This window comes from Xiphophorus hellerii, chromosome 12, assembly GCF_003331165.1.
Source record: "Xiphophorus hellerii strain 12219 chromosome 12, Xiphophorus_hellerii-4.1, whole genome shotgun sequence".
In the NCBI taxonomy this organism is placed as follows: Eukaryota; Metazoa; Chordata; class Actinopteri; order Cyprinodontiformes; family Poeciliidae; genus Xiphophorus; species Xiphophorus hellerii.
The window spans coordinates 30,154,768-30,174,378 of NC_045683.1; the positions used below are offsets into that span (position 1 = coordinate 30,154,768).

At 41.7% G+C, this 19,611-nt stretch overlaps 1 protein-coding gene across 2 annotated transcripts in view; it reads right to left on the minus strand.

The window, feature by feature from the left end:
- atp2a2a (ATPase sarcoplasmic/endoplasmic reticulum Ca2+ transporting 2a) overlaps positions 1-19,147 on the minus strand; it is a 28,825-nt gene extending 9,678 nt beyond the window's left edge. For both annotated transcript variants that reach the window (XM_032577837.1, XM_032577836.1), the window contains exons 1-13: positions 18,835-19,147; positions 17,948-17,965; positions 17,784-17,866; positions 14,441-14,545; positions 12,635-12,773; positions 4,265-4,345; positions 3,785-3,870; positions 2,825-3,289; positions 1,505-1,593; positions 1,315-1,417; positions 1,074-1,205; positions 875-994; positions 570-788 (exon numbers count right to left, since the gene is read on the minus strand). In XM_032577837.1, coding sequence (XP_032433728.1) covers positions 570-788; positions 875-994; positions 1,074-1,205; positions 1,315-1,417; positions 1,505-1,593; positions 2,825-3,289; positions 3,785-3,870; positions 4,265-4,345; positions 12,635-12,773; positions 14,441-14,545; positions 17,784-17,866; positions 17,948-17,965; positions 18,835-18,952 — 1,758 coding nt within the window. In that variant the 5' untranslated portion in view covers positions 18,953-19,147. The remainder of the gene's footprint in view (positions 1-569; positions 789-874; positions 995-1,073; positions 1,206-1,314; positions 1,418-1,504; positions 1,594-2,824; positions 3,290-3,784; positions 3,871-4,264; positions 4,346-12,634; positions 12,774-14,440; positions 14,546-17,783; positions 17,867-17,947; positions 17,966-18,834) is intronic.
- Between the last annotated feature and the right edge of the window lie 464 nt (positions 19,148-19,611).

The window sequence follows — 19,611 nt, forward strand, 5'->3', positions numbered from 1 at the left end:
ACTGACATGTAAATACATGAGATTATAGCCAGGTGGCTAATTTCCATCTCCAGTCCTATTGGCAGGTTGATGTTAAAGCACAAAACATCCACAAAATAACACCTTAAAATCCATACATCTTTGCTTAAAATCACAATAGGGCAACAACTAATGATTATTTTAGTACACATATGTATGAAGACAGCTGACCCATTCATTATTAACTAATGGGCCTCCCAGCGGGACACAGGCGCTGCTGGATAGAAATACTGGGGTGGACTAAATGCTGGAGGGGAGCGCTTCTATTTTTTTGAGTACTAGAATTACTGTCAGTATTTTTAAGTTTTGGATGAATTAAGACATAAATGAGATCTCTGCAACCAATCATTAACTTTACACATAGCCGCTGTCCATTTTTTTATATGGTAAACAAGACAACACTTTCTGCGTATATCTGGCAGGTTACATTTGATGGGCAACATTCTGGAAAATCATCATTGAATAAGCTAAAAAGCAAAAGGTCCCAACACAGAACAATTATTTTCAATCGCCCCATTCAAAGCTACTGAGTGAAAATGACAAATATTCACCTCATACTCTGAGAATTTAGTGGTGTCGGACAGGAGCATGTCCTCTGTTTTAGGGGGGCTGTCTCGTGTGGCCAGAGCCAGACACCTCAGCGTGTCCCGACCTGTCCCATACTCGCGAATAACGGACATGATCTTTTCCTTGATGCCTTGAGTGAGGGGGACTTTAGTGTTGCCCACTCGGACGTGAGTGCATCTGTCGATGACGCCCTCCGGGGCCCCCTGGGAAGCACAACGGGGATGTTAATTATTCCCACTGAACCAAACGCCGCAGACCGATTCTCAGCACTTTTTCCCTTCCTCTCTACCTTCACGAACATCTTGCCGACGGAGGAGCGGGACTTGTTGGGGGTGCAGTAGACGGACATGGACTTTCTGTCCCGGGAGAACTCGAGGGTGAACTCCTTCCTCATCAGCTGTTTGATCACCTGAGGCGATGAAAGGCACGGTCAGTGAGAAAAACCTGCTGAGTGGCAGCAACTCAGTGAGTGGGCGGCTGCCACTCACCGAGTTGCAAGCGTTGGCTCTGTCGATCTTGGACAGGTTGTGGACTTCTGTGTCGAAGACGTTCATCTTCTCCACCAGACATGTCAGCGCCGTCTCTGTGGCCTCGCCCACCTTCTCGTACACACCCTTCACCTGATCGATCAAACACAATCCAGGTTACTCATTTCCCTCTTTGTCATCCTGAAAATGAAATGTGTTTATCATTGTTTTTTGATCATCTCAAAAAGCAAGCTGTTCCGACCTCATTGAAGTCCAGAGAGGAGTCATTACACAGCGCGCAGATGGTGGCCAGTTCCACCAGAGCCTCATACTGGGAGCATTTCACTGGTTTGCTATCGTGGTAACTGTGAAGAGGTGTATTAGTCTGAAGTGTGCTTTTTTTTACACTGTAAAAAGTTGATTTGTCTCCTGTATTTGTCCGTTATACTCACACTTCTCCTTCAGGTGCGTAGGTTGAACCTGTGATGGTGAATTCTGACAGAGAGCAGCTTTCTCCTTCTGCTTTGTTGAGTATGAACATCTGAGAATCAAAGAAGTTGAAATCATGAAGACTGATCAGAGTCTGTTTCTTCACTGGGACAGCAGGGGGCAGCATCGTTCGAACAGCGAGCTGCCTGCAGTGCTACAAAGTGTGTCTTTGGTAGCTCCAGGCTGGGAGGCAGAAATAAGTGTTTCTTTGCAGAAGTAAACAAAAGAGACTGCCAGGAGGCCTGAGTAAAGAGTAAAGCTGTGTCCAAAAGGAAGAAGTCACAGTGCCAGGCAGACCTGGCGGTTTGTAACTCAAGCAGATCAGATATTCCTTCTTATTGCATCAACTAAACACGGAATCCAAAAACTATCTTAACCTAGTCCAAGCCTTTGACCAAGTCAACCTATTTTTTAGTCAGTTTCAGTTTCTCCACATTTGTTCTCTTTAATGTGTTTATAGTTCTTAGGAAAAGAGAAAAAATGAATTCCATCAAAATCATAATCTGAAGGTTCAGAACTAGCGTCTTTCTAATTTGATCATGTAATTCCCAGCTAAACTTGTCACAATAAGCAATTACAAATTTCATGCTAAATTAAAATGAGCTCAATAATTTCTGTTCTGATGATTAATATGTTTTGAAGGGCACTTTTGTTTACAAAGACTTCATAATCCATTTTTCTATGGTTTTGATTGTTTCATTTTGGATATTTATAACATGTTTCACTGTTAAGGTTTATCAGTCTGAGAGAGAAAATTTGCACTGTTATGCCATTATTGATACAGTATTTGAAAAATGGTCTCAAAACAAGAATATTATCGTTTACTGAAATAATTTCTGGGACAAATTTTTTATTGTGACAGGCCAACAGCAACCTACAGAACAAAAGTGTGATATAAAAAATGTAAAGAAAAGGATTAAACATTACTGACAGCCAAAATGTCCTTTTCCATAAAGCATGGTCAAGGAGCTGCGTGGTGCTGATTAATACAGAGAGATAAACAGCAACCACAGACTGGCTGGCTTGCTGCTTTGTGACGCAAGGTCAGTTATGCAACAGCAGCTCTGCAAGTCGTCAGCTGCGTGTAGATAAGAGGAGCAGCAGCACATTATCCGCTTGTTAAAACCCTGGATACCTGATCATAAGGAAAACAGTCTTAATTCTGACAACATCCTCAGGCTGCAGGCAGGAAGTAAAAAGATGAAAAGACACCGATCACAGAGCTGCTTAGTAATGCACCAAGAGAGGGAGTGTGTGAGTGTGTGTGTTTCTGTGAGCCTCACCCTGCAGACAGACATCTGGTTGGTGGTCAAAGTGCCGGTTTTGTCCGAACAGATGACGGAGGTGCAGCCCAGGGTCTCCACAGAGGGCAGGCTGCGGACGATGGCGTTCTTTTTGGCCATGCGGCGGGTGCCCAGGGCGAGGCAGGTGGTGATCACGGCAGGCAGGCCCTCAGGGATGGCGGCGACGGCTAGCGCCACAGCAATCTTGAAGTAGTAGACCGCCCCGCGGATCCAGGAGCCACCGTGGACGGGATCGTTGAAGTGGCCGATGTTGATGATCCACACGGCGATGCAGATGAGGGAGATGACCTTGGATAGCTGCTCGCCGAACTCGTCCAGCTTCTGCTGCAGCGGCGTCTTCTCCTGCTCCGTGGCCGCCATCTCGTCGCGGATCTTCCCGATCTCCGTGTTGACGCCCGTGGCCACGACAACGCCCACGGCCTTCCCGGCGGCGATGTTGGTGCCCTAAAACGGCGGGTCACACACACACCTGATAGCATTACACACACCTTGAAACGACCAAACAATCTATATATGTACTACAACGTTTTTACGAATATGTTTGAAAGAAAGTAAGACTTGACAATAAATCAACGTATGTGATAGACACATGACCAATATCAATAGATAATACGTCTGAACCACACTGCATTCTGGGGGATGTATGCAGAGAAAAGGCTTCAGCCGCTCAAGCTCTCATGACAAACTAAACTAACTCGCTCGCTCTTTGGTTACCTAGCAACAACCTGTAACATGCGCAGCAGCAAATTCATGTTTGCCATTGAGCCTCATAACAACGGAAAACTGTGGCTAAAACAGGAAAGGCCACTGCTGAATTCCAGATATTTAAAACTAAAAACAAAAAAAATAATTATCAATATCGGCTGATATGAATGCTTTTAACATGTTTTCAGCTGCATCGTCCAGCCCTAGAAGAAAGTAGTGTAGATTTTCTCTTACAGAGAAGAGCATGTTCTTTTTGTCTTGATTGACGGCTCGAGGGTCCGGGACGGGGTCGGTGTGCTTGATGACAGACACAGATTCACCTACGAGGAAAACACAGAACAAAAAAGGGTTTCTTCAATTGAAAATGTTGCTTACTTTGTTGACACATGGTTTTTGATCAGAATGTGATTAACTCAACAAAAAAAAAATGGATCGTCACTAGATTTTATATATTTGTTTTAAATTCTTGTGCTAATATCACAAGAATGTGGCGTTTTTCCTAAAGGTTGTCATACCAGGAGAATCTTATACTGATCCCTGCCTAGTTGTCAGGGAACTGTTCTGTCGCCAAGCAGACAGTGAACTACTCTTTAATCACTTCATAGTGATGCAAAAGGTCAAACAAAACAGAGTAAAAGCAATAGTGCTGTGAGATAGAACTGAATAAAAAACCTCCAGGACAGTGTTTGGCATCTGCCTTGTTGTGGGCCTCACCTGTCAGGATGGACTGGTCTACCCTCAGAGTCGTTGACTTGATTGAACAGATGCGGATGTCGGCAGGCACTTTGTCTCCAACTACAAACAAACATGGCCCAGTTAGAGAGAGTACACAAACAAATAAGACAGGAGACAGAAACATAATCAGAACAATGGCATTAAACTGATTCATAGAGGACTGCGGCTGTAGCATTTGCATATCAGTGATAAATTTTTATCACCAGTTGAGTAGCTCCTCATCGCGTGACTGTCTTTGTCTGTCTTGGCCAAATGAAGGCTGAACAAATGAGACGCCTGCGCTGTGTAGGCAGTTACTTAGCTTCACTGTAAACTGGAATGATAAAGTGCCGCTCATTACAAAATGTTTGCTGTACCACCCAACAGGAAAACAGTGCAGCAATCACTGTCAGGAGAAGAAAGGGAGAACCAAAGAGAGAGAAAAAAGGAGGAAATGAAGAACTTGTGAGCCATAAACGGCCAATCTCAAAGGAAAAGGCTCATCTTGATGGACAGAATTGCTGTGACCCAATTCAACATCCTAATGGTACATAAAAGGTGTGGAAACTGGGGAAATGGTTCACGGTACGGCACAGTTCCACAGGCAAAATCCACATATAGACCTAGGAACTGTGTCAGAGTATCACAAAACATCCTACAACAATAGCGGAGTAAGAATCAAGGAAACAGCAGGAGCTTGCCAAATATCTAATTTTCTAAAAAATATCAAAACAAAGTGAGTTGAAATTCTCGCCTCTAACTCATTTGTCATCACGACAGCACATCATTCCTTGTGTTTTCTTCAGGTTAACTTTTTTAAAGGGGCAGTGGTTTTTAAAAAAATGTTCTTTTAATCTCCATGGCAAAACACCTGGTTGCACCTAGCAGCTAGACGCAGCTTCTTCTCAGAGTTGCAGTTTCCAAGCTTTCACCTCACAGAGCAGCCTTCCCCACTCAGCTCCTTCAGACTAGCCAGAAGCAATTAGTAAACACCTGGTAGAAATGAGTTCATTATACAAGCTACTTCTAAGTGCAATGCTGGTAAAAATGTTAATGGGTTAAAAGAGGAGCCAAAATAAAGCAGCACTACATTATTTTTACTCAAGTAAAAATAAAAAGTATCTTTCCATGAAATTACTCAAGTAAGAGTAAAAAGGTACTTGGTAAAAAGATTACTCAAGTTCTAATCATAACATCTGATTCAATGCTTTAAAATGCTGACATCAAACGGACAAAATATGTGCAAATTTTGTCATTTTATAGACTAAAATAATTTTAAAATTACTATAAATACAACACACTTTCAGGCAGAACACTTTTTCAAACCAGGTTTTCGCCACATAAAATGAATATTTACAGTAGGTAATTTAGAACAGACCAATGTTTTTAAATGGCAATATGTAGTGTTTGCTCTATCTTAGTCCTCAAATGCTACTACAGGCTGAGCTGATAGAAAACAACATTAGAACAACAAGCTGGTGTTAAAGCAACACTGAGTATGAACACAGTCTGGAACAAATGTTTAGTTAGGTCAGCATTCCTTTCTTCAGTGCCACTTTTAACGATTGTGACTAGACTGTGCCTTCAAATCGATCAACATATACTATTCATTGCCAGGAGGCAGAGAGGGTAATATTTAAAATCAAACTGCAAGTCACTCATTTTTTTAGCCTTACATTTGTTTGCTGTGTGTGCCATCCTTAACAACCAGGTTCTACCACTGTATTTAAAGTGGCGGTATTATATGTTTTCCAGTCACATAGCGTCATTTTATAGCACGATTAAGCAACTAGTTACCTGTAGTCATTGTAAAAATGCAATATATATCAAATACAACTTAAAAGAAATTTGACTTTGTAATTTAATGCCTTGAAATTGGGCCTCTGTCTCTTTAAGAACCTCCTGCTCTTTCTGAAAAGCTGCCATCAGGAAGTCATCACCACATGTTTATTCTTTAACGTTTTTACCACTAATGAGCTCAGCAGATGCACAGTTCCACCAGGTGTTTGCTAATTGCTGCTGGCTAGTCCGAAGGAGCTGAGAGGAGGCATCTCTTGTGACCACCAGCTGAATGGTTGCCATGGGAGATTAGAGGATTTCTCAAACACACATGAAAGAATCAAGGCAACACTCCAGCTATATTTTTACATCATAACATGATATAAAGCTCTAAAAAAGTTGATTTTATTTAATATAGTACCTTTAAAAAGAAAAAGCTAACTTGAGGGACACAAAAGGAATGATGTGCAGTTTTGATGGAGCGAGTGAACAGAATGAGTGGAAAGGAAAAGAGTCATACAGTGAAACAGGCTTTAACTGTGGTTATTGTTTCATTTTTAATGTTTTATATCACAGGAACAAAATGTACAAATACATCTCACACAGATGACCAAAGAAGTAGAAAGTGACACATCCTACTTCTTTTTTTTTGTTGTAGTTTTTGATTGCATGCACCTTGTTAAAAATCTGCAACTCTATTAAAAGCCAGAAGTGTTCAGATCGTCCCACTGCAGACCTGCATTCATGACGCATGTGTATATCCTCTGTCCTTCTATGTCAACATCCTCTTTGGTTGCTGTCCAAGCATCTTGTGCTGGTTTATGTCTACTTGCCAACGCATCTCTGACTCCAGCAATCGCAGATACGCTGAACTGAGTTCACACCTGGTGATGCATTAAGCCCGCTGCGACTCCCCAAGGTGCTTTTTAAACAGACCTTTAAATAGCAGGTGAGGCTGGGACTGAACGCATCCAGCTTTGAGTGACAGCTGCACCTGCTGTATGTTAGGGGCGACAGCGGTCCAGGCTTCGTCAGAGACAGCCTGGAGGCTCCATGTGCCGATGGCGGCAGAACAAAGGCTGTCACGTTGAGTGGGCCGTTTCACATCAACAGGCTTCCCGACACATCTCCCACTGACTAAGTCATCAGCTCCATTTACTGTATGTGTGTGTGCAAAAGGCACGATTCAAATTCAGAAATCAACAGTGTTTGAGAAATGCAAATGACAAGTCAATACAGCGAAGAAACCTAAACGTGTTGTTTTGCAAGTTGGTTTCACTGTGACCGTTCAGCCTCGACTCCGGACGCCAGTGTTCGTTTCCCCTGGCAACAGCGCTAGCAGAAGCGTGATGTTTAGTTAACAGTTTGCTGATGGGAAAGATAAATCAATATTTAACAGGTCGCTGGTTTCTTGGCTCCCTATTTCTAATGTAAACATGTCAGCTTTAACAAGGGGTTAGTTCTCTTATAAAAGCGTTGTCTCTACATTGTTTTCTCAGGATTTCAGAGTTTTCTGTCTTAAAACAGCAGCAGATAGCTGCCACATGATGCAACATAATGCTGTTTCCGTTACCTAGGGCAACCGCAAGAGACACAGGAGGAGATTCATCTTTTTCGAGAGCAGATTGGTTACTTTTGTATTGCTTAGCCCCTAGCTATTAAAATTCTTCGCACATTTTTATTTAAATACGTTATAATTGATTGTACTAATTTTTCATGAGAATGATTTTCTGGCGCCCTCATGGGTGCTGCTTGTCTGAAATCAAAAATACATTTTACACAGTACACACACTTTGTCACTGATCTCCACTACACTGGTTTCTTCAAAAGCACATCATCTTTCAAAAGTATTCATGCACCTCAAACTGATTTTACTTTTTGTAACACAGCAACGACAAATTTCAATGTGTTTTACTGGGATTTGAAGTAATAGACCAACACATATCAGTGCATAATTGTAGGGCTCCGACTAACGATTATTTTAGTAATGGATTATTCTGGCGGTAAATTGATTAATCGGATGAAATAATTGGCACAGTCTGCAGATTTTTCATTTAAGTCTTCTTTTATACAATAGATATTAAAAGACATAAATCATAAAAAATAAACAATACAATTATTTTCTTTAAGTATGAAAAAACATGTTATTGCCTAAAATGTAACAACACAGCATTCCTTTAGTGAACGTTTGATCATTTGTAGCAAAAGATGCATCTGCAGCTAAAGAAATGCTTCGAACATCAACATGTGAAAAGCTCAGCGCTTTCTGCTTGACTTGGCATCAACACACTGATCCATTCACTCATTTTTACCTTAACTGATAAAAAAGCTAAATGTGATTTATGAGACTTTTTTTTCTTTTACAGAATTTGAACCAGGTGAAGCTGTAACTATGTCATTGACGAGTTTTTGTAATTGTAACGTCTACAGGGTTTTTTTATCTTAAATGCAAAATGTATATATTTTTTTGCACATTGTTGGTGCGTGTGTTGTTTCATCAAATTGCTTTTTTTCGGTCTGTACACTCCAATTAACGGTTAATTTATTATTAAATTAGTTGATGATTACTTCAATAATCGATTCGTCATGATTGATCCAATTAATCGGTTATGTCCTACACAATTATGATGCAATAAATTACACTTGGGTAGAGTATTTCCTAATTAGGTGATTTCTGAAGGAATCTGGATGTTATTAAGGGTATCTACGTGAAAGGGGCTGAATAGCAAACAATCCACACTTTAGATTTTTGTTTGCAAAAACACTCAAATTTGCATAAAATCCCTACTAATAATTTAAAGTGGTGTGTGGAAGATGAATTAGCTGCAGCTGCATTAAAATGCCAATGTGAAGACGCTTCTATCGGTTGAAGTACAGACGCACCAACAGCAGGCATTCCTCTCATGTGCCTAGTGTGTGCCTCCTCTCTTCAGACTGACATCTCAGCGTCTCGCCTGTCACTGGAGACCATAGCACGGATACCAAGCAGTCACCACAGTAAGAAGAGCTAACGAGGCTCGTGCGGTCGGCGGACCGTTCGTGGTAAAGAATCTGTATACATCTTTGCCAGAATATTACTGCTGTTAACGACATAACATTCCTGTAACACTTTGCATTTAGAGTAAATGTAAAAACACAAAATGAAAATTTCTATCCAGACTATATACAGTCCTACTGAAACAAGCTGCGGTTCTGCAGATCGGTCAGAGCCAGATGAGAAGCTCCGCCTCGCCTCCGTCTGCACCTCTGACCCCCTGAGGTTGTGTTTCTGTCCGTCTCCCCGGTCGGGCTAAATGAGAGCGCTTCTATCTTGCTGACAAGTGAGAACCTTTGGCCAAAAGACCGTCCCTCGGTGACAACGGACACTTGCCAGACCCCAGTAAATGCCACATACTCTCCATGGTGTCTGGAATCTCAGCGGCGGGTGCTGATGGGTACAGTAGCTGCAGAGCACAGAGCCCAGCGGGGTGGGACGGTTATCTGCAGTAGTGCTTCCCTATAAGGTCATCGCTCTCTCTCCAACTCTCTGTCCGGTAGAATAGGAGCGCTCCTCTCTCACACGCATACACACAAGCAGACTCCACAACAAGAACATCCAAACTAGCAAACCCTCAAAACCAAACAGCAAACTGGCAGCTGACAGAGTGCACTGTTATGACAAGGACTTAAATCCAAACAAAGCTTGTAAACTAACTTTATTAGCCGTGTCATAAAACCATAAACTATTATTTATGGCAAATCTTTAAATAATCACACGTACTGATATATAAAAAAATAAATGCAGAGAATGAAATGGGCTGACGTTGATGAAGGTCCGAATTAAAACTGTAACAGTGAGGCTGTGTTCAGGCATGAGAAAATGGAAACACTGAAAGCAGCAGCTGGGAGATGCAGGACAGGCTTTCTGGCTGTTCTTCCTCAGTGGAGGAAACCACGGAGGACTCATCTCTGCATCCTCCATCTCAGCCACCCGGCCAGCTTCTGCATCATCATCATCACACTCCGCCTCCACATGGCACGGGTCACTTTGAAGCTCGGGTAGGAGAGGGCAGGGGGGAATAGTAGGACGGGAGCCATTGTAAGAGATATGAGGAGGATTTAGAATGCATGCACAGCTGACGAGTTTGTCCCGACCACGGGATAAAACGTCCGCTCTTTGCTGCCTGCTGGGATGCTCTTTTTAAGAAAGCCTCATGCTGCTGACAGGGCGGCATCCGGCTGCTTTCATCAAGAGCTTTCTGCAGGAGGGGAGTGCGCATCTCACTACTAGCTACAAATGTCCGCAAAACATTGTAAATATTAAGCTAATGTTTTAAAAAAAAAAAACAACCAAAATTTTCCACGTGCAGTGTTTCCATTTAATAAGAAATGCAAAACAAAGTGTTTCGGGCGTGTCGTGGTGGCGTAGGGCGTAGCGCGACCCGTATTTGGAGGCCTTGAGTCCTCGACACGGCCGTCGCGGGTTTGACTCCCGGACCCGACGACATTTGCCGCATGTCTTCCCCCCTCTCCTTCCCTGTTTCCTGTCAGCCCACTATCACATAAGGGACACTAGAGCCCACAAAAAGTCCCCCTGGAGGGGTAAAAAAAAAAAAGTGTTTCCACTAAAGTTTTGCGAAATACATACATTTCGATACTGCTGGAAAACCACCTAATTTTACCACAACAACAAAAAAGTTTGATTTTTTTTCCGAAATTGGCGTGTTATGCAAATATATTTATTTTCATAATTCTGGTTTGTGCAATTTTATGGTCAACAGCTACTAGTTCTCATCAATGTTTTTACGCACATTTTGAAGTATCGCATTAGAAAAGATTGACAGAAAGGGCAAAATTCGAAAGACTTTACATTTAGGGTTAGGTTTCAGGTCGTTTTTGGATTTTCCAAAAAGAAAATTAATGCAGAAAACGGGAGATGGAAATACATTTGCCAAAAAGCGAATAGTGGGTTTGTGCCTTACCAGAGGCAGGAAACTCAAGAGAAATTTCTACATTGATTTTATTTAAGATCCCCTTCATATCTCAGGCTGAAATCTCAAAGGGAACATTCACACACTGATGATGGAAAACTACTGGATTATAGCTACAGCTGCCCTGGGGCAGGCAGACAGAAGGCAGACTGCCATTTTGCCCCATGGGCCTTTCTGACCAACACAAGCAGGTAAGGTCGGTGAATTGTCTTCTCCAGGGACTGAAACGATGAGGGCTGACAGATCGAACCAGTGATCCACCGATTGCTGGGCAAACTCTTACAGTCGTTGATGGTTGATTCGCTTCAAACCCGTAGATGGAAATGCTAAATCACCTGTACTTGTATAGCGCTCCATCAAGTCCAGAGGAGTCCAACGCCCTTCTCACATTTAGTCACCAACATCGTTGACACCATTGACTATTCTCTATGTCTCTGTTTAAGTTTGAACCAAACATTTAAGCAGTCAGTTTCTTTTTGAAAGAGAAAATCCCAAACATTAAGACTAAATCTATTTGTCCGTGTCAAGGTTAGCATGAAGTCCCTCTGTAGCTATGTTCCATGATCAGGAGAGGCTCGAGGTGGGACCAGGCACCTGTCATTTTCATGACTGTCAGTGCCTCTATGAATACAGCATTCCATAATCTAAACAGCCAATGAAGGCTAAAAATAAAACCTTCCGTTATCCACACAAACTCTGACCATCGCTTCATCGACTTGGGTGATACTGAGCACGAGATGGAGCCGCTGTTTCTGAGGACATTCCTCGGCATGCCGGTTTCCACTCATCCCTCTGCAGAATTATATAAGTGAGTGGGCACTTTCAAAACCAGAGCTGTACATCCTGAGGATTTTCTAGCTGCTGAAATACGCTGACTGGCCCTTGCCAGGAAGAATTACTCCCTCGCTACTCACTCAATTCATTGACAGCACAGTGGGAAAAACGTCATAGCGGATCGGGAGGATGCAGGAGATGAATTTAAAGTAGGCGTGTGTGTGTGGAGAAGTACAAACAAAAAGGACAAGTGAGTGTTACTTTTTTTGTTTTACCCATCCCTTAAAGACAATGGGTTAATAGGAACATCTCAAAGTACCGGTACATCACTTTTGGAGGGTGAGTCACCTCTGCAGTAGCTCTTAGCGTTGGACAGACGTGAGCTTGTTGCTAAATGTAAATCGTGACCTTCGAGCAATTATAGGATTTATCTGCAGCAGACAAATACGTTCACAAACTCTCCCAAGAAAACAAAAGGTTTCTGTCTAAATATCCAGAAAAGGTTTATAATATGAAATATTTAAAAGTGGTTTTGGTCTCAAGTAGTTTTAAAGGGGCAGAATTATGTGTTTTCCACCCACACAGTGTCATTTTGTAGCACAATCAAGTCACTATGTTACCAAGAGAGATTCAAGGATTTCTCAAACATGCATAAAAGAATCAAGGCAACACTGCAGGTGTGTTTTTGACGAGGGAATAAAAGTATCACATCATGTAAAGCTCAAAAAAGTTGATTTTACATAGTAATGCTCCTTTAAATTTTTTCCATATTATATCAATATATGGGCTTTTGCAAGACAGGAAGTCAAATGAGTTAAAGTAAAAAGTGGAATGCAGGGAAACCTACCAGCCACTTCCACAATGTCGCCCGGTACGATATCTCTGGCCTTGATCCTCTGCACGGTCTTCCTGTCCTGCCGGTACACCTTCCCCATCTCTGGCTCGTACTCTTTCAGAGCCTCGATGGCGTCCTCGGCATTGCGTTCCTGATGAGGAAGACCAGAGTTTGGTCCAACATCTGTATTCGCTACTGATGCGAGCCACATCAGCAGCTGAGGTGCCAAGCAAAAGCATTCATATCTGTAGGACTTCTTCAGTTTATTTCACTGGGATTTAGTGTAATAGACCAACATGGTAGTTCATAATTGTGAAGTTTTTAAACATTTTTACCACTTAGACATCTGAATACTGGGTCAGTACAATCTTTTTTAGTTTTTGCTAGATGAGTAAACAGAGTCCACACTGTATGTAACTCAATTTTAGTATTAATCCAGATGTTTTGTGAAGGCCCCAGAGGTTTGTTAGAGAATATTGGTGAACAAACAGCATCATGAAGACCACGAAATCTGGTCAGAGTTGATGGATGGAGCTAAACACAGGAACATTTCTTGAAGAAGACTTGCAAAAAACCAGATGCTGAGTAGGAGGTTCAACTAAACATGGAGCCAGAGCTGAAATGGTTTAGATTAAAGCAGATTTGTCTGTCAGAAACTTTAGCAAACCTTGAAAACTGATGTTCACAGAAGCTTCCCCTCCACTATGAGTAAATGTAAATGTGCAAAACTGAGAATAGGTTTTTACTCAGTTTTATTTTTTTCATTTTTATTTGAGATAAAATTTGAATAACCATCCATATTATTAATCTCACTTAAAAAATATTCACTGCTCTGTGTCGGTCTCCCACATAAAATCCGAATGTAACGTGAAATAAATCTGGAGAAGTTCTTGGGAATATGAATACATTTGCGAGCTACAGCATGTTTGTGTTCAGTATGTTGGTCACATTTAAGTTGTCTATAAACCTTTTCCTTTAGTCTTTTCCCAGTTTCCCTTCACCAGAATGTTCATCATTATCTAGCCAGGAGGCAAACATCACTCAGAATGGCCAGCCCACACAGATTTTTTTTATTATTCTTCAATGTGAAGCTTTTCTTTGAGACGAAAATAACTTCCAGTACACAGTGTTAATCTACAGTGCTGGCAAAATCTAACTAAAGGATGTAGACTATCATTTCTTACGTTAAAATGTTCTGCAACAGAATTATATTTGCACCCTTGATCATATAAACCTTTAATTACTTTCACCAGATTAGAATTTGGCTGATTATGATAACTCCATTTCACACAGATACACCTGACTTTTCAATATGTTTGAAGTTAGACAGTAAACTCTCAGGCAGCCCTGCAAAATGCCCAAGTGTTGCTGATTCTGAAACCACACAGACAAGACATGAGCTGTGTTACCATTACAAACTTGCGCAAAAACTTTATCAATATCCTGCTAATGTCAAAAATGCATCATTTTGCAATTGCATATGAGACGCATACAAGTCATTAAAAATCATGCCGCTGATACCATCCTCCAACTACTTCCTGTCGTCTTTTTCTTTGTGTTTTGCGGCAGTGGCAGCATTATTTGACTCGTGTGATGTGAAAAAAGTGTTTGTTTTTTTGCAGTTTTGCAAAGTTAGCCAGTTTCAAAAACACCACCTCATCCGACTCTTAAAATTTTTTTATCGACAAACATGCTTTTTTTCAAACTGGCATGTTTCCATTAAGCAAACTTATTTTCGAAATAATGCAATCATGTGGTCAGTGGAAACGCAGCTATTTAAAGTACGAGAGCTTCCCAGTGTCTGACACGCCGTCTCACCTGCCACACTCCCACGATGGCGTTGGCGATGAGAATAAGTAAAATTACAAAAGGCTCCACAAACGCTGTGATTGTTTCTTCTCCCTCCTCGAACCAAGCCAGGACCTGAAAACACAATTATCTGAAATTAGCTGAAAAGGTTTTTGGAGACTTTCACCAAAGTACATTTAAGAAATGCATTAATTCTGACCCTTATACTACGGGCTTTATACACGGTACAGACATAAATCTGCCTGAAAAGAACAAAAAAAAAAAAGCCCAAGTGTGTTGACCTGCAAGCTCATAAAGCCCATTAAAACCTGCAGCAGAGTGTTGTGTGTCATCAGGTCGTAATGACTTAATTAGGTGTTCCTGCAAAAGAAATGGTTCTAAAAGTATCCTGTGCGTCACAAGCTATTAGCTCATTTTCCATAATGTAATGAAACAATCAATTTTACAAAGAGCTATGTATCTTACTGCTCAGGAAGTGAAAATTTAGAGCCTAAAAGTTGACAAAAGATGTCTGTGTCTTCGCCACGCCCAACAGAGAACAGCCGGCAATGAAACTAGACATGAGCCCGTTTCCTCCATCCAGGTGGAAGAAGGCAGTGAAACGTTTTGCTTTCGAAACTGGCACAGTTTGCTACAATAGTGTTGACAGAGATGCTAGAAGAACTGCTGGAATGAGTCATGTTTTTTCCCCCAGCTGGTGCTGTGCACTGCTTGTCAGCTGGCTGAGTGAAGGCTCTTACACTTTCCTTTCTGTACCATTATGTAATCTCCCCAAGACTCTACATGAGCGTGTAACTATCCTGTCTGGGCATTAAAAGCAGCTTATCCAGCTGTGTAGCTGTATAGTCAGTAACTAGATAATCAGAATATTGAAATACAATATCATACCAAATGTAGCATCCAGTCAGCCCATTGTAATTTCATTATGTCCTGAAACTTAAGATGATGCATTAGGTGAGTTTTTGTACTTTTAAATTGGCTTTTTGCGATTTTAAAAATATCACATAATGGTCTTAGTTCATCATCCAGGCCAGCAGGATCAGCGTTACGTTACTATTTAACCTGAGGTTTAGCCAATACTTTAGAGCAAACCTTAAACTTATTTATAAGTCTGGCTTTGAGTTGACGTTTACTAAGCTGTTGCCATATTGCATTGCCTGTTTAATTTATTTAATAATTTGATCAAATTTCATATTCTTATGCATTTGATTTACATATATCTTTTGCTATTAATTTACATTTCATACATTTCTGTGTTTACAGTTTGTATTATCCTGGAAAGCTGGATTTCTGATATGGTTTTATCTGGTTCTAATGTTTCCTCTGCATTTCCTCAGTTCTCTGTACTCTATCATTTTACAAAGTATTTCACATTTTTTCCACTTATTTTGATCAAACTGAGAATTTTTTATTTCCGATTGTTCTTAATCTCTGTTCAGCAGTTTGTGTTACATTTCTGAAAAAGGCCAAATAAAGTTTGACTGATTCAATCTTTTATTGATTCTACCAGCAATAATTGGTAGAATTATTAATTAATTCTGTCCCATTAAAGCTATTAGGTCATGTAATATATACTTTATGCATTAAACCAGTGAAACTGTGCAATTTTTATCTGTAAATGCCTGAAACAAATACGTTTGTTGTAGCTCAGTGGATATATAACTATAACTACTATATAAATATAAAACAGAAACCGTTGAGGAGACTGTTGTAGTCAGTCTTCCAAAACAATCAGCAACCATCTCCTGATCAACAAATCCACAAAGTAACTATCCGATTAATCCCCGAACATACGAACTATTCATAGAATATCTAATCGCTTCCAGCTATCCTTCATTTTCACAGCAAAATAAAGTCATCGTAAAACGACTGAAAACGTTTCGAGGGACGATTCAGGGAAGCTGCTACAGGAGTGAGCTGACGACGGTGAAAGTGTCTAAACTGGTCTGAGATGAAGTGCATGTGGAGCTGGGCATTAGCTGAATGGAGAGCCCTCCCTGGGTAGTGAGAGCCCAAATTTGGTCTGGAGTGATGCTCTGTTCCCCTGTCAGACAACAGCCACCAACACCTCTGTATCACTTGACAGACACGGCGAACTGCATATCAGCCCACAGGCAGACGCAGAGGGAGGTCCGCCTATCGCTGCACAGCTCTGCTAATTGTTCATCTGGACAAATAATCACTGCGGTATTAAAGGGGCAATATTATGTAAAATTGACATTTTTTAGCTTTGTTATGTTATTCCCTCATGAAAAATATACCTGGACTGTTGCTCTGATTCTTTCATGCATGTTTGAGAAATCTTTTAAATCTCCCGTGGCAACCATTCAGCTGTGCAAAATGCCTGGATGTACCTAGCTCCGCCTTCAAGGATGAATCTCCCCCCTTGAGCTGCTGTTTCAGAGCAGCCCTCCCCTCTGCCTCCCCTACTCAGCTCCTTCAGACTAGCCAGCAGTAATTAGCAACCACCTGGAGGGACTGCACATCAGCTGAGTTCAGTATAGGAGCTACTTCTCAGTGCAATGCTGGTAAAATCGTTGTGAAAGGGTTAACAGAGGAGCCGTGCTGTGATGACTTCCTGAAGGTGGAGTTTCAGAAAGAGCAGGAGTTTTTAAAGAGACAGAGGTCCAATTTCAATTTATTTTGTAAATTTCGAAGTAAAATGTCTTTCAAGTCATATTTCTATATAGCATTTTTGTAACAACTTAAGTTAACATATTCATTTGATTATGCTATAAAGTGGCAAAATGTGCCTGGAAAATACATAATTCTGCCCCTTAAACAGTTCATTTCTGCTTGGGAAAACATTCCTTTATACAATCTAAGTTCCTTCGAAAGTACTAAAAGGAAAAATAATAAAGAGGATTGAACCGGTTTTTACACTTTGTGAAGATGTCATTACATAATTACTGTTCACTCGCTATTAAACACTGAAAGTCAGCAGCAGCCCAGACGAGATCAGCTTGAGTCATTCCAAAGCGGTTCTGCTTGGCGTCTCATCAGTCTTACGGATCAGAGGAGCAGGGTGATAGTGACTCAGTGCTGCTACCGCTGTTGTCGCCATTCCTCAGATGAGCTGCGAGCCATCTCAGCTATTTAGCTCCTTCCTAAGTAAGCGTAAGCCCCGGCACAGCTATGCAAACCGAAGACATTCACACTTCAGCGCCATGCGCCACACTTGCATTCATCACCCCGGATTTATTCAAACCCGCACCAGTAGCTGGAGCTAAATGTAAACATTTGGTTGAAGGATGAAGTTAGTGAATCAGTTTTTTGAAATTCAGAGGAGACGGTATGAAGGAAGTGTTACATCTGATTTAAAATGTGTGATGAAACCAACGTGTAGACTTACAAAAGATATGCACGCAGCTAAGAGGAGGATTCGAACGAGCAGATCTTCAAACTGTTCCAGGACGAGCTCCCATAAAGATTTCCCTGCAGACAAGAGAGTACGGTTAAAAGAAATAACATCGTAGGAACTTATCAGGAACAAACGTCAGAGACAAGAGCGAGTACCTTCTTCTGCGGGTAACTCTGTGTGCAGAGATGTGCAGGTTGATCCAAGCAGGGGGAAAAAAGGAGAGAGGAGTTGTTTTATTAATTTTTGGGTCAAAAAATACCCGTACAGCCAGGTTTACTGCAGTCATTTCTAACTTTCTAGTAATTTCTGATTTTAAATCACTTAGTGTTAAACATTAAGGTAAAAGGCATTCAGGTTTTCCATTTGCGTAAAGGTCAGGAGGGATTTAGGAGAAGGGGAGAATGCTCTATGTGGCCCCCAGGTGATATTATTATAAGGCAGCTGTTAAAGTCTGGAACAACAGAGATTAACTCTGACACATGAGGGTTGCTTCAGTGACCCTGGGCCCATTTGCATGCCAGATCTCCGGGCACAAGAGATGAGGTGTTGTCTTTAGATAGAAACTTTCTTAAACTACTTTGAATAATTAACTGTACTGTTATATGACGTATGTGTTAATAAATTTAAATTATGTTTTTTGTAAAATGCCCCAAGGCGACATTTGTTGTGAATTGAAACTGTGTAAATAAATCAAACTGACTTTAACCATGCCACCAACACCATAATTTGGCCCTAGTTAACAGGCGCAACCTATTTACACACCACACACAAAAAAATTTGACACCTTACATAAGCCACACTCTCAGTAATGACCAATTTGTTACTATGGAAATGATGGGAAACCCTGGAGGTCAGCACTGGTGACGTCAGCCAAAATCCCTTTACAGAGCACCGGGTATCACCGATGATGTAGCTGACTTTTACCCCTGTACAGAACACGGAGCACGCCGCGTTCACGTTACAGTAGCATGCATGAAACGCGTCTCATTCACGGCACCAACCAGCCTCAGCGCCAGGCTGTGGGAACTAACGCTGTTCCTACCGTTTAGGCCCCATTTCTCCTTCTGCCGCTTCACATCGTCCAGAGAAAGTCCTGTGCTCTCATTGACACAGAAATAACTGTAAACTTCTTCTACAGTCTTCGTGTGAGTGTTCTCCATGGCGGACGGCTCCTTCCCACTGAGCTTCACCTGAATTAGTCTGAAGAAACCCGGTGGCTCTTGAAAGCTGTCAGTATTTTTCGGAGGAGTAATGAGTGTGCCAACTGAGAGCCGTACATTCACTCTCGCTTAGCTACCGTCGGCAGTGTTCCTCAAGATTATCTGCACGCGAATGACGCTTTCTTTCTTTCTTTCTTTCTTTCTTTCTTTCTTTCTTTCTTTCTTTCCTTTTTTCTTTTTCTTTCTAGCAAAGGTGAGCCGAACTTCTCCTTCTTGTCCGGGTGAAGGTTAGTGTGAGGCTCCGCTGGTCTCCGCTGTTGGTGGGGACGTGTCTGCGGCAGTGCTCTGTGTTCGGGACTGCATTCGGTCCAGTCCTCCCGGTGCCGCTTCCTGCCTCACCGTGGCGCAGCTCTCTGTGCTCCCACTCGGTCTTCTCAGTCTGCTTTTATGAAAGCGAAGCGCCTCTCTGCTGCCTCTCTTCCCTGTGCTGCATGTGGACTCCTATCATTGGAGGAACGCTGGCAGCTGCGTTCAAACCAGGGCAGATGAAAGAACCCAGGAAGTCGCTGGGAAGCGCGAGGCTGGAATATTGTGTTTATCTGCTCTGCCGACTCAAATTGTTAGGATTACACGCCAAGGCTCGAGGGTTTTGTAACTGC